Here is a 15,036-nt window from a genome sequence, read left to right as displayed (position 1 = left end):
TGAGAGGATGGGATGTAGCCATTGACAACGGTGATGCCCTACCTACAGCTTGCCATGGAAAGGAGTAGGAAGGATTGGATGACTGTAATAGGAAAGTAGAGATTCAAGAGGAGCACAGCATCTCCATACGCCTATCTGAAATTCCCACTATTGATTTACATAAGTATTTCTATCCCTTTTTATTGTCTATTTATTATTAATTTTCGAAACCCAAAACTATTTAATCTGCCTAACTGAGATTTACAAGGTGACCATAGCTTGCTTCATACCAACAATCTCTGTGGGATCGACCCTTACTCATGTAAGGTATTACTTGGACGACCCAGTACACTTGCTGGTTAGTTGAACGGAGTTGTGTCCACACATAAGTGCCATAATAATGATTCCATACAACAACAAAAAAATACTACATTGATGTGATCACAATTTCGTCCACCACCGACCCTACCCGCAGAAAAATAAAAATTTTTCAAGCAAATATAAAATTCAACCATTCCAAATTTTATACATATTAATAACATAGAAAATAAAAAATTAAGTTCAAATTAAAATTTAAAACAATAAAATCTTAAAGAAATCCAACATAAAATTACAAATAATATGATCATCAACTAACTTAGTGATTATTTCAAGTTTTTATAAGAAAGATTGTGAGTTTAACACTCACTTTTTCACTACATACATAACTTATATATATATTAGGGGTGCGGGTAGGGTATACCCTAAACCCGTACCCTATCCTACCCGCAGGCAAATTCGTACCCTACACTACCCTACCCGCAGTGGGTAAGGTAGACAACCCTACCCAAACGGGTTGGTCCGGGTTAGGTACCCGCGGTAGGGTATATATTTCCAGCCCTAACTAGAAGTTTGGTTGGTCGTATCTTTGCTGACAGGTTTTTTCGATTGGCACATTAGAGAATGTCCTATTTGCTATACGGTTTAAACCAAAGGGATTTAAGGTGGTGGAGAAAGGCAACAATCGCTTCCAATTCTTTTTCGAAAAGAAAGCGATGTTATGAGGATTGAAAGGGGGCTCCTTGGCTCTTCAAAAACTATGTGCTTCATGTTCAATGATGGAACCAATTGGGAGAGGTGTGTGACAACATGATATCTACCTTTTCAATCTGGGCACAGTTTTGGGAGTTGCCAGAACAGTTCAAGACGTTGGAGGTGGGTAAAAAATTGGGGGGGTCGTCTGGGAACCATTAGTGACATTGACTTATTTGAAGTTAGAGACAAGGAGGCACATATTATTAAAGTAAGGGTGGAAATCAACGGTGACAAGAGGCTCCGAGATACTCTAAAAATTGTGGGTCCAGATTGAAAAATAGTAGAAGTAGGAATCAAGTATGAACAACCAGGAATTTTCTGCACCTATTGTGCTATGCTGGAACATGATTCCAAGCACTGTCAGGACATCAGTTGTAACTCTACTGAGAATACCCTAAAGGATGATAAGGTTGGTGAATGGCTCAGAGCGATTTAGGTTGGTAGAAGACTCGAAAGAAAGGAAAGGTTAGGTATCTCACAACAGATCAGTGCAAATGTTGGTTCAATTCAGCCAAGGAAAAAGCCTCTTCCTTCATGGTTAATTGAAGGTTTTGATGGAATAAGCATGAAAGAAGAAAAACAGAAGCAATCAAACCACCAGGCTTCCTCTAATTCAGAGGGTAGGGTGGAAAGAGAGGGGAATTCAGAGGATACTGGTCAAACCTTTTCTAGCACTGCTACCCCGCTGGCTTTGGTTAATATTTCGAATGCCTTGACTCACGATCAACATATTATTACCACCCCCAAAAGGTCTAGTATTGATATTAAAAAAGTGAGTATGAAATAGCTTGCCAGACAACATGGCTCTCGTAACAAGTCTTTTATGGGGAGTAAACGGAGGAATGGAGGGAAGGAAAACCCAGAATAGCTGAAGAAGATGTGTTTCGATGACCACACTACTGTTACTCTGAAGGTGGAGGGTGCCAGCTGTCAATTAGCACCCCAGGACCCATGAAGTTGATAAGTTGGAATTGTCAGGGTTTGGGGAGACCCCTAATATTCCATAATCTTAAAGGATTTGTAGATCCTACTCCCCAGAGGTTGGTTTCTTTTGCGAAACTAAAAATCAACCTCGTCAAGTTGAGAGGAAGTTAAGGGAATGCGGCTTTGTGGACTGGGTTTTGGTGGATCCGGAGGGTACTGCAGGTGGGCTTGCTCTAGCATGGAAGGAGGGGGGTGGAGACTGAAGTTATTCTGTCTAGTCGGTTCTTCATTGCTGCCATAATTAAAGACCCAGTTAATAATGACATTTGGGGAGTTGTAGGGGTGCATTTAAGTACGTCGGATCAGACACGGGATTCTTAATTTGGGGAATTATCATCATTTTTTCAGCAACTGTAAAATCGTTTTCTTGTCCTTGGAGATTTTAATGCTATCACCAGTCTCCAAGAGAAGGATGGTGGGGGAGTCAAATCTAATGCTTCCATGGCTTCCTTTTCTGGATTTTTTAATGAAAATGGCTTGGTAAACATAGGGATGGTTAGGAGACCATTTACTTGGTCCAATAAAAGAAGAGGGCAAGAGTTAATCCAAGAACGTTTAGATCGAATCACGGCTGATGATGTGTGGTTCAATTCCTATACGGCAACAGTAGTTACTAGATTGTCTGAGAATGGATCTGATCACACCCCATTATTGTTAAACTCAAATCCTCCACTGGAAAAATCTAAAAGAAGGTTCAAGTTCCAGGAACGTTGGTGTGGTTTAGACGGGGTTCGGCAGCTAATAGCAGAAATTTGGAATGTTGACGTTACAGGTTCATCAATATTTAGACTGGCTGAAAAATTGAAGCTCTGTCGACACCATTTGGTTCAATGGTAGCAGGAAAATCGTACTAACTCTGCAAAGCACATTCAGGAACTGAATGCTAGTATTGAGAAGTTGCGGGGCTTAGGAGTACAAGAAGGGGGATTGACGATCGGATTTTCTATCGGTAAAGAAATTCACAAATATAATCGCGTTGTAAGTATAGTTTCTAAACCAACAGAGAATCCTTTTGTACAAAAGTTAGGTTGTCACAAGTAACAAAACCCAATAAAATTTATAACCGAAGTATTCAAATCTCGGGTCGTCTTCTCAAGGAATTGCAGGGAAGTATGATTTATTATTGGTTATGGAAAACAATATTTTTTGGTTTTTTTGAAATATTGAACAAGGAAAATAAATTACAAGGAATTAAATTAATAATTATAAAAACTCTTGGCAAATAATTATGAAAACTGGACGTCCTATGCTAGTTATCCTTATCAATTATGATGAGAATTGGATTTTGCTCCCACCTGATTAACCTCGAACTATGAAGGTAAGTTAAGTGGATGAATCAAATTGATTCCTTAAGTCCTAGTCAATTCCTAAGAAAAGACTAGAGTTATTGGAATTCAAATCAATCAGCAAAGATAACAATAATCAATCACAATGAGTTTGATAACTCAAGAATCTCCAATTAATCAATTAAAGCTAAGAATACACAAAGCTAAATAAAAATCATAAATCTGAAATACCTCAATTTATATTAAATAGAAAATCAATCTAAACATAAAGAGTTCATAAACTAAATTGAGAAAATAAATAAAAGGAACATTGAACCTGAAAATTGAGAAGAAGAAATCCTAAATCCTTTAAGAGGAATCCTAATCCTAAATCCTAAGAGAGATGAGAGAGCCTCTCTCTAAAAACTACATCTAATCCTAAAATTATGTATTATGAAAAGCGTGTTGAGTCTTTGCATGTTTCCTGACTTTAATCTGTGTTTCTGGGTCGAAAACTGGGTCAAAACGCGGCCCAAAATCGCCCCCAGCATTTTCTGAATTTTTTGCAGATCGCGCATGTCAGTATGTCACGCGTACGCGTCGTCCACGCGTGCGCGTCATTCAGCGTTTTTCCTTGCCATGCATATGCGTCGTCCACGTGTTTGTGTCATTCGTGCAGCTTCCAATCCATGCGTTTGTGTCAGGCACGCGAATGCATCACTGCAATTTTCTCCATTTCGCGCGGTCGCGTGAGCCATGCGTCCGCGTCGCTTCTCGCTGGTCATCTCCTTAATTTCTTGTGTTCCTTCCATTTTTGTGAGCTTCCTCTCCATTCTCTAAGCCATTTCTGCCGTATAAAACCTGAAGCACTTAACACACAGATCACAGTATCGAATGGTTATAAAGGAGAAATTAAAGTACACAATTTAAAGCTTTAGGAAGCAAGTTTTCAATCATAGAATAAATCCAGGAAGGAATTGTAAAACCATGCAAATCATATGAATAAGTGGGTGAAAAGCTGATAAAAATCACTCAAATTAGTAAGATAAACCATAAAATAGTGGTTTATCAACCTCTCCACACTTAAACATTAGCATGTCCTCATGCTAAGCTCAAGGAGACAAAGAGAATTAATAAGGGACAGTAAGACTCATGAAATGAAACCTAAATATAAATGTAACTATATGCTAAAATGATACCACATACTTGGTTAAAAGCAAACAATTTCTCCAAGACAAATACAAACCAATTTCCACTAATTCAAATTGTACAATAAAAAACAAGGTTTGCTTGTCCTCAAGCAAAGAAGAACTGAAAATAGAAAGAGACAAATGTTATGATGAAATAAAAATAAAAGGATAAAAGAATAAGAGAGAATTAGAATTGGGAGAAGGAGAGAAAGAAAACTGGGCGGCGAACTAGTGTAATTGTGTGGCGCAGGCGACGCGTACGCGTACGGCACACGTACACGTGGGTCACAAATTTTTCTTAATGATGCGTTAGCGTCAGGCACGCGTCCGTGTGCCCTGGATTTTGTACGATTCACGCGAAGCCAGCCGCGTGCCCGCGCGACTTTCTGTTCGCATGGCTTGGGAACCAAATTTTCATACGATGCGTGCGCGTCATGCACGCGCACGCGTGGATAGCCATATGTGCAATTGACGCGGACGCGTTGGTCACGCGTCCGCGTGACCAAATTTGTGCTTTTAGCACACTTCTTGCCTCAAGTCAGCACAACTCTCTGCCCAAACACTCTTTTACGTCGATTTTGCAGGTCACACGTCTGCGTCAGTAACGCGCACGCGTGGATGGCAAAAATCACAAATGACGTGCACGCGTGGGTTTGTTTGTGTGAAAGGCTTTATTCTGGCGCCACTCCTGCGCAACTCTCTGTCTCTTTTTTTTATAGCTTGAGGAGTTCGGTTCTTGTGATAAAATAGCTGCATGATCAGAAAATTAGTAAGAACTCAATAAAAATCAAACAAGTAAGAAAATTACTACTATGAAAAATAACTAAGAATGGAAAGGAACGATCATACCACTGTGGGTTGTCTCCCAACAAGCACTTTTAGTTAAAGTCCTTAAGTTGGACATGTGGTGAGCTCCTTATCATGGTGGTTTGTACTTGTACTGATCCAGGAATCTCCACCAATGTTTGTAATTCCAATGGCGACCGGGATCCCAAACTAGGCGCATAACGCCTTCGAGCAAGTTGAAGCAAGTGACAAGACCCAAAGAGTATTGATTGTGGGAATGAATTCTAGGGTCCCAAACCTTACTTTTACACCCGTCTTCTTGTGGATCACCATTGTTTCCACCGGGTGGCAAGCAATCTAAATTCTTACAGAGACATCCAAACAACCATCTAGACCCATTTAGATTAGCTCTACACCAATCCTTGCACTTCAATTTGGAGCATGCAACCATATTAAACCTTGCTTGATAACTCTTGCCACTAACCATCTTCCTCTTACTCTTAATGCCACAAAGAGCTCTAAGTTGACCATCCGTCTCCAGTAGCCCATATTCAAGTGGGAAAGTAAAGGTTAAGGATAGAAATTTTACCCACTTGAATGTTGTATTGGATGGTGATGGCTTTAGAAGAGGTCTTGCAAGCTCCACTCCCTTGTGCTCTTCTTTGAATTCTTCTACCTCTTTGCAAGTTTCCTCAATTTCAACCACTTCCTCTTGGTAGCTTTCTTCTAATTCAATCTCTTCTTCATTGCTTACCAAGTACATGGGAGTTTGTGCATCTTCCTCCTTTGTGGGTGCATCTTCCTCCTTTGTTTTTGCATCTTTCTTTTCTTCCATGTGTGAGAATGGAAAGTTCTCTAGTTCACTGGAGTATAGACTCCTTTGATTGATTTCCTCACTTTCTTCCATAGAATCTTGCATTATATCTCTTGGAAAGGAATTTGCTTGCTCTTCTTCCTGTGAATTGATAATTAACTGCACATGTTTCTCTACATTTTTGACACTCGTCTTTATATCATGTAAGAATTCTTTCATGAGAAGCTCAAGATCTGATGGTATTTGAGATGAATAAGGAGATTATGGCTCTTGATATGAATAAGAAGGAGATGATGGTTCTTGATAAGTGTAAAAAGAGGATGGCTCTTGGTATGAATAGGGAGATGGTGGCTCTTGATATAAATATGGAGATGGTGGTTCTTGATATGAATATGGAGGTAGTGGCTCTTGATAGTTGGAATATGGAGTATTGAAGTTCCTTTGGTTTTGACTTTTCCAACCAAAATTTGGATAGTTCCTCCATCCACCATAATATGAATCAATACTCGGGTGTGAGTAGTAAGCCATGTGATCTCTCTCCATTATTTTTCCTTAGCACAAAACACCAAACAGGATTAAACGCACCATGTGGTTGACAAGCAAGTAAAGAAGAAAGAACATAAAGGAGAATCAAACACAATAAATAAAATAACTAGGAAGAATAACAACTAAGGGGACACCAAACTTAATTTCAGAAATTAAGAAAAATATTAGTATTAAATATTTTTATTTTTATTTTATTTTTTTTTGTATTTGTTTGTATTTTTATTTTTTTAATAAAAGAAAAAAAAGAAGGAAAACGCAACAGGGGAGCGGGAACGAAAGAAAAAAAAGGAAGTGTAACGGACAAGAAAAAAATATAAACGTAAAGAAAAAGATTTTTTTTCGAAAAATACTAATAACAATAATAATAAATTTAATTAAAAGAAAAATTATATAATCTAAGCAATCAAACAATGAATAGTTGTTAATCACTATCAATCTCCGGTAATGACGCCAAAAACTTGGTGCGGTATTTTACAACCCACAAACTAACCGGCAAGTGCACCAGGTCGTACCAAGTAATACCTTACGTGAGTAAGGGTCGATTCCACGAGGATTGATGGATTAAGCAATAATAGTGTTTGATAGGATTAGTTAGACAAACAGAAAATAGTGTTTGAGAGTCAAAGAGCATTAAATAGTAAATTAAGAATTTCAGAAAGCAAGCAGCGATAAGTTGGGAATAAAATATTGAGAAAATAGTTAAGGCTTCAGAATTATCTATTTTTCTGGATTGACTTTTCTTACGAACTATTTTAATCATGCAAGATTTAATTCATGACAAACTATATGTGACTAGACCCTAATTTCTTAGACCTTTCTAGTCTCCTCTAAAATTCATCAACAGCCAATTCCTTGGTCAATTAATTCCAATTAAAAGCTACATGATCAAATTCCAGTTTATATGCCACAAAAATTCTAATTATCCAAAAATAAGGGGATTATATGTCACGTATCCTGTTAAATCCAAATAATTAAAATTTAGGAGAATATGTTTTCAAGCTGTTGTTCAAGTAAAGAGCTTTTCCAAGTTTTACAAGAACTCAAATAGAAAGAGGGTCGTACTTCCGTTCCACCCAAATTCATAAAATAAAGAGCAAAAACAATTCTTAAATTATAAATACATGCATAAATTAAAATAGAAAAAAGCAATAAAATCAATCCATACAAATAGATAGAGCTCATAACCTTAACAATGGAGGATTAGTTGCTCATGGAATGTAGAATATAAATTTGTATAGAATTCCCTAATGGAATTCCTCTAATGGAATGTACTCAATAGAAGAGAAGTCTCCCCTTTTTATAACTAATCCTAATTAATTTAAAATCTAATATCTAAAATTAAGATAATATCTTTTCCTATTTTCAAATTCAAATTTGAATTTAAATCAGAATTAATTAACTACTCCGCGTCTTGTAACGTGGGGACCACTTGGCTTCACTGGATCTGCGCCTAACTTGGGTGCTAAAATGGGGCCCAGAAATTACCTCCAGCGGTTTCTGCATTTTCTGCACGTGGTGCATGTCACGCGTACGCGTCAGTCACGCGGACACGTCGATGGTCTTTTCTGCGAGTCACGCGGATGCGTCGGTCACGCGGACGCGTCGCTGAGCAAATCTTTAATTCACGCGTACGCGTCAGTCATATGCACGCGTCAGGCACACGTGCATGTCACTCCTCGCTGCCATCTCCTTGGTTTCTTCTCTTTATCTGCAGAAACTTCATCAAATCCATTCGAATGCTACCTAAAATAAATATAATTGCACAAAACTCAAAATAGCATCCATAGTGGCTAAAATATATTTAATTCTTTATTAAACTCAACAAATTATATGCAAATTCACTAGGAAAAGATAGACAAGATGCTCACGCATCACGGGCACTTCTGCATTAGCACTTTTCATGATTCATTATCCGTTTTAGTTATCTCTTTCATACACGGCTTCTCATTTCTTCTTCTTTATTATGCCTCCACATCACTAATTACATACACACACCTCTGCATCGCCTATATTATTAAACGTACCTCCATATCACCGCTTAATTACACATACCTCTGCATCATCAAATAATCAATCACTCTTACCTCCACGTCACCTCATAAGTATACTTTTAATCTCAACATAAAAATATTTAATTTCTAAATACCCAAACTTCTATAACTTTCAATCAAGATAAAAGTCACTTTCTTAATAAACCGAGCTCAATTCCTAACTTAAAACAGAATCTTTTCTTAACAGATCAAAATCAATTAATGCAATTCTTAAATTAAATTTTCTTTTTAAATAGCGCTTTAGAACAAGTCTCGGAGTTTTATAAAAATTTCTACAACATTTCTTTTAAAGTTCAAACTTTGCTACCTTTCAAGAGTCCCTACCAAACCATTTTCAATTCTCAAAGATCACTTCCAATAAATCTAATTCTTAATACAAAAACCCCTTTCTCAATGAGTAAATATGTAAACCAAATCTTTTTCGAATATAGAGTCATTTCTCAAAATAAATTTGTAAATTAAATTTTCAAATGAGTTCACCATCCTTACGGACTCCCTCACTTTTATAATTTCTCGACTGTTTACCAACCTTTCATCACATCTAATCACCGTTATACCATCACCAGAATCAATTATCAGTCACTTCCACAACCATAAATTCTAGCATCAATCACAATCTTAATTCAATCTCAATTCATATTTCAATTTAACAAGCAACACTAAATTCATCAACATTCACAATCACAACACAACCAATTCTAATCAATTAGTCATATAAAATACGTATAAATTATTTGCAATTACTCAATAAGTTTTTAGGCATTCTTAAATTAAAAAATGTTAATTTTAAAACGAAACCCCCTACCTTCGTACAAAATCAAAATCAACAAAAATTTGGAGAAACTTTCTAACCGAGCTGCTAATGAGGAAAACATCAAAAATTATCTGTGTCTCCAAGAACTCTAATTGGCCAAACTCAAGGGGAAGAAAAGCTACGTCATCGTCAACTTTTATCGGACAAAAATAATGCCAACACGTAGAGGAGGAGGATAGGAACAAATTTATCGAATTAGATTTTTTTATTAGAGTTACAGATCGTAAAAAATCAGAGTCAAAAGCCTCACGGTCATAGAGGTTCACTACTAGAAAAATCACTTTTAGCAGCAATAAAAATAGCCGCTATTACATTTGCCGGCAATTAGACATTAGCCATCTTAAGCTCTATCGCTAAAAGGTTTTAGCGGCAATTATAACATTTTCCGGTAAAGACCATTTTAATTACCGCAAAAAGTATATAACTTTTGGTGGCCATTTTCTTGACAATTTATATGGCTACCAAAAAAGATTCTAAAATTGGAATGTTATTCATTTCCAGTGGCCATTACTATTGCCGCCAAAAATTATTTTACCAGCAATTTATATGAATACTAAAAATAATCCTAAAATTATAATATTATTCACTTTTAGTTGCTATTACTATTGCTGTTAAAATCTTAAGACCCTTTTAATTATACTCACTCTTTTAGAAATAACAACCTATCTTTTTTCGAAAATTTCAAATTATTTTTGCCAACAATTATTATTATTATACATAATATAAATATACTAAAATTAATTACTACAAAATGAAATATTTTATTAAATTCAAAATATTTATACATAAATTTCTCTTAAAAGATAATAAAGCATATACAAATTTATTAATTTTATGCAATCTCCAAATGATACAGCTTTGGTCCAAGAGATAAGTCAGCTGCAGATATGTCTTTTCTATTGACAAAAGGACCCTATATGAAAATTGCAAGAATCATCCGTTAAATGAAAGTATAGGAAATTTCCTGCACAAGTTTTAATTTACAGACTTTAAATTATACCAAAGTAATTGCTAGTTAAGCATGGGGAATTAGTAGCACACAAGATGTCATATTAATGGCAAAGGGTGCTATATAAATATTATGAATTGAGTTCTCTATAATCACTCTCAGATAACCTAAATGACTTGTATGGGAGTACAAGCCTACAAAGGGCCCTTAGATTAGTCAAACAACTTGTTTCTCTATGTTTGTCTAAGTAATGTGCTGGAAATGAAATTAGTGTTTACTCTCGAGCACGAGAAAGAATTGAGAGATTCTAGCTTATGTCTCTACCTCCCAGGATTGATTAAAGCAACTGGACTACTTGCTTCCAATTCAACAATCAACTCAATTCAAATCCCAGATGTCTTATGCAAAGGGAGTAAAAATATCAGTGGTACATTTTACAGCGAATATCAAGAATAAAGATAAAAATAGATTTTGGCATATCTTGAATGGGTATGTGAGCTTTCATAATAACTTCATGATATATACACAAAAATGGCACAAAGATCAAACGTTGGTTCATCAAGGAGAACCATAGAAGATGGTAAATATGTTTATGACTTTATCAACAAATTACTGACCAATAAAGAATGCAAACAATAGAAGAAAGAAAAAAGCAAAAATAAGACGTACATTTTCATTAAGGTAATCGTTGAAAGTGCTTAGTTCACTTAGCAATGCTTGCTCTGTTTCATCATTGGGATCTTTGCTCTTGAGAAATCCAATAAATGTAGAAAAGATCTTCAACCCACTACATACAAAAATTCATGCATGTATTAGTTAATTGGAGGACATCTAATATATTCATCTTAATATTTAAGAATAAAAAACTGACAGAGGAGAAAACGAATGTTGCTAGGCTTGTCTAATTTGCAGCAACTATGCTTCATTTTTCTCTCTAAATATTCCAAACCAAGTAAATCAAGCACAAGAAAAACATAATAATAGCACAAAAATATCTAGTAATGATCAGAAAATCTAGAAGATAGATGCATACACTGTAGCTTTTTCGGGTGGAGTTACCAATTGTGGGATAGGATACTTCTCTTCCAGAAATTGTGTGATGATATCCGAATCAGAAACCCACTTCTCATCAAGCTTTATTACAGGAACTTTACCCTCAGCATTAATTTTAAGGAACCTAAACCAGTAACACAAACAATAAGAAAAGGAACAAGAACAAGAACAACAAACTAATAACTCTTGTACAATGGAAGAACTAAAAAAAATAGGAATATTTTAATCATTTTTATAATAAGGGTATTATAGTCATTTTTTATAAAAAATAATATTAATTTAAATCGTTTAAAATTTGATTCACTATTTTTTTGATCGAATTAATTTATCTAGACTAATTTTGACAAAAATAACACACAGTTTAATCGATTATATGTGTTAAATTTTAATTACTAAAAAATATCTTTAAAAAAAGACGTTTCAGACGTCCTTATCTGAGTGACATCCAATTACAAATTTATTCGTGTTCCTTTTTTTTCTTTTTTTGTATGTTTTCTCTTATTTGTCATTCTTTTATTATTATTATTATTATTATTATTATTATTATTATTATTATTATTATTATTATTATTATTATTATTATTATTACGGCGTGATTTTTTTATTTTTTCTTCTTTTTCTCTTCGTCGATCTTACTAGTGTTATTGCAATATTTTCTATTTTTTATTTTATTTTTTTTAAAAAAAGCTAAAAACAAAAAAATTATAAAAAGTTGACACAACATAAAAACATGAAGAAGAAAAATAAGATGATAACAATGATGATGAAGAAAAAGAAGAAAATTTTGAATTGTACAAAATTTATCAGAAAAATAATATCAAACTTTTTAAATTTGACACAAAAATTTTTAAATTTTAACATTGAAATTTTTTAACAAAAATACAAAAGAATAGCACCAAAATTTTTTAAAATAATATCAAATTTTTTTAACCGTGATACCGAAATTTTTCTTAATAAATCTTTTTTTTCTTTCTCCCAATATGTTTTTTTGTATTTGTTATTAATACAATTTTTTTGTATTTTATTATATTTTATTTTGACCAATTTAAATTTTGTATCGTGATAAGTTTTGTGTTTTATGTAAAAGACTAGTGTTAAACCCGTGCGATGTACGGGCCTATATTTTAATTCGACGTGATAAATTAAAAATAGTATTTTATAATCATAAATCTTTTAACTTTAGTATAATACTATCATCGTTATTGTATAATAAGTATACTGAATATATTATTTTATATTTATTTAAAGTAAAATACAAATAGAACTGTTTGAAATCTATAATATTTTTAAACCATAAGAAAAGAGACATGAAAAAATAAGAATATATATAAGTGTATTGGTAACATGTCAATTTTGCACTAAACTTTATATAAAAAAACTAACAAAAGTTTATCGATAATATAATATTTTACTAACTTTGTTAGATAAACAATTATCATATGATGTTGTGCTCTATGTTACACATTTCATTTCAAGTCTGAAAGTATAGTTATAGATAAATTAGTTATATTTATGATAAATATTCGTACAAAAGTATAAATCATAACATGTTACTAAAATGAAAATACTATTTTTCTTACCTAGATATTATTAAAAACTTCTTTGAACATGACATTTGTTGTTGATGACTTTGAATTGTTATCTTAGCCTAGAATTAGAATGTTCAAGCCATTGCGACTCTTAACTCTTGACAAAACGGTAAAACTGTCCATAGGTGAATACTGATTTTGGCAAGTAAAGTCCTATATGTGATAATGATTTCCCACATAATGAAATACCTTGGTTTTTCAATATTTTTCTCCTCTTATATAGTATCTCGTCATCTAATAATGTCCAAGTTGCATTCTAAATACAATTTGGTTCGCTAACACTATTAGATATCAATAACATCACAAATAGTTTTTTCAATTGATGACCAAACCTCATTAATAGCTGTAATAAATTTTCTATCATCATACAGTATAGTAGTCCCAATGAATAGAAAGCATCTTGGAAGCTAGGATAGGTAATCCTATTAACTGTCCTAATAGACTCATATGTTGTGCAATCTTTTTGAACAGTTAACAAAATTCTCATATAATAAATATCACCTGTACCCGACGGAACATAGTTTAACCTCACAATAAAATACCCTCTCTTGTGTGAATGTCATTCCCTTTTTTCTCTATCATAAACAAATTGATTTGGAAACTCATCATACGTTAAAGTTTGACTTACTTTAAATTCTTTGTTGGCATCCATCCATGCTAAGAACATCGTACATTTTCCTTTCTCTTATTCCATGATTTTTTTAAGATTGTCATCGTCTTTAAAGATGATATTTTACTTTCCAGACAAATAAAAGGTTAATCTTATCACTAAAAGCTATCTCCAACGAATATTATAAGCCAAAGTTCTCCACACAGCCTCACGTGCAGACAAATACCCACAATCATAAAATTGTTTGATCTGATGATAATCTGAGCATCCTCTCCATTGAAAGCTTTCCTTGAAACCTCAACTGCCACCTTGTCTGAACCTTCATTCATGTACTTGAACAAATATTTGATAATATTTGATTTGTTGTAGTACTTTACGTTAACATGCACTTGATAAGACATTAGCAGATATGCGTTGTAAGAAAATACATTCCTATTATCTATATGGAATCTTTTTCTTTCAGTAACTACTCTTGTGTCTTATCTTCTATATGATGGGTATCCACTATCATTAATAACTGTGGTGTTATTGAATGTTTTAGAATAATATTTGGTGTAGTACCCATCTTTAATTCAGGAAGGTTTTGAACAAATGGTCCATGAATCATATATGTAGATAGAACTCTAAACAACTTTGGGTATTGAACAGAATTGGACAATCCTAACAATATTAACTGGTCAATTTAAGTTGTGGTTGTTATCTTGTGGTCTCCACTCAGCCACAAAAGAATATGAATATGTGGTGGACCTCTTTTTTAGAATTCTACCATGTACATCATTATAATAAAAAGATAAAAAAATAATATGTTATAAATAAACTATCTATTTTATATATATGCTTTGATAAATATATAACTGCGTAAATAATTTAACAAAAAATTTTCATAAAAATAAGGTCTAGCACTTCGAATGAAATTCCTTGCTTAAGATTGGAGATTATCATGTCAAGCTTAATTTTGAACACTCTACATAATATATCTGGTCGGTCCTCAATCTTTAAATTCATTCTATTACTAACTCTACTAATCTCTTGTCAACTCGAGTTACATGTCATTGTGACGAAGAGATCTGGATATCCATATATTTCTTATAAATTGTTAGAGTATCTTGATAATTATTAAATATGTATCTTATGCTACATGTGAAAGACGCGGATAGCTAGAACTGTAAATCATGTTGCTTGTATGCAAAGTTTGTATTCGTAGGTTTTGATGAATGACAAACCAACAAACGACATGAAAGACAAACCAACAAACAACTTGAATGAACAAGCATGATTGAAAGATCAACCAACATTCAACGTTGAGGAATGAAGAGTTGAAAGCATCACAAC

At 33.9% G+C, this 15,036-nt stretch overlaps 1 protein-coding gene across 1 annotated transcript; it reads right to left on the bottom strand.

The window, feature by feature from the left end:
• Positions 1 to 10,335: 10,335 nt before the first annotated feature.
• On the bottom strand, positions 10,336 to 13,657 carry LOC107485017 (probable glutathione S-transferase DHAR2, chloroplastic). Its single transcript, XM_021141605.2, has 4 exons — positions 13,596 to 13,657; positions 11,486 to 11,629; positions 11,122 to 11,239; positions 10,336 to 10,416 (listed from the first exon to the last, which is right to left on the bottom strand). The coding sequence occupies exons 1-4, from the start codon at positions 13,655 to 13,657 to the stop codon at positions 10,336 to 10,338; spliced, it is 405 nt and encodes a 134-aa protein (XP_020997264.2).
• Positions 13,658 to 15,036: the final 1,379 nt, after the last annotated feature.

This window comes from Arachis duranensis, chromosome 4, assembly GCF_000817695.3.
Source record: "Arachis duranensis cultivar V14167 chromosome 4, aradu.V14167.gnm2.J7QH, whole genome shotgun sequence".
Taxonomy (NCBI): domain Eukaryota; kingdom Viridiplantae; phylum Streptophyta; class Magnoliopsida; order Fabales; family Fabaceae; genus Arachis; species Arachis duranensis.
This window is presented reverse-complemented; position numbering and strand designations above follow the sequence as displayed.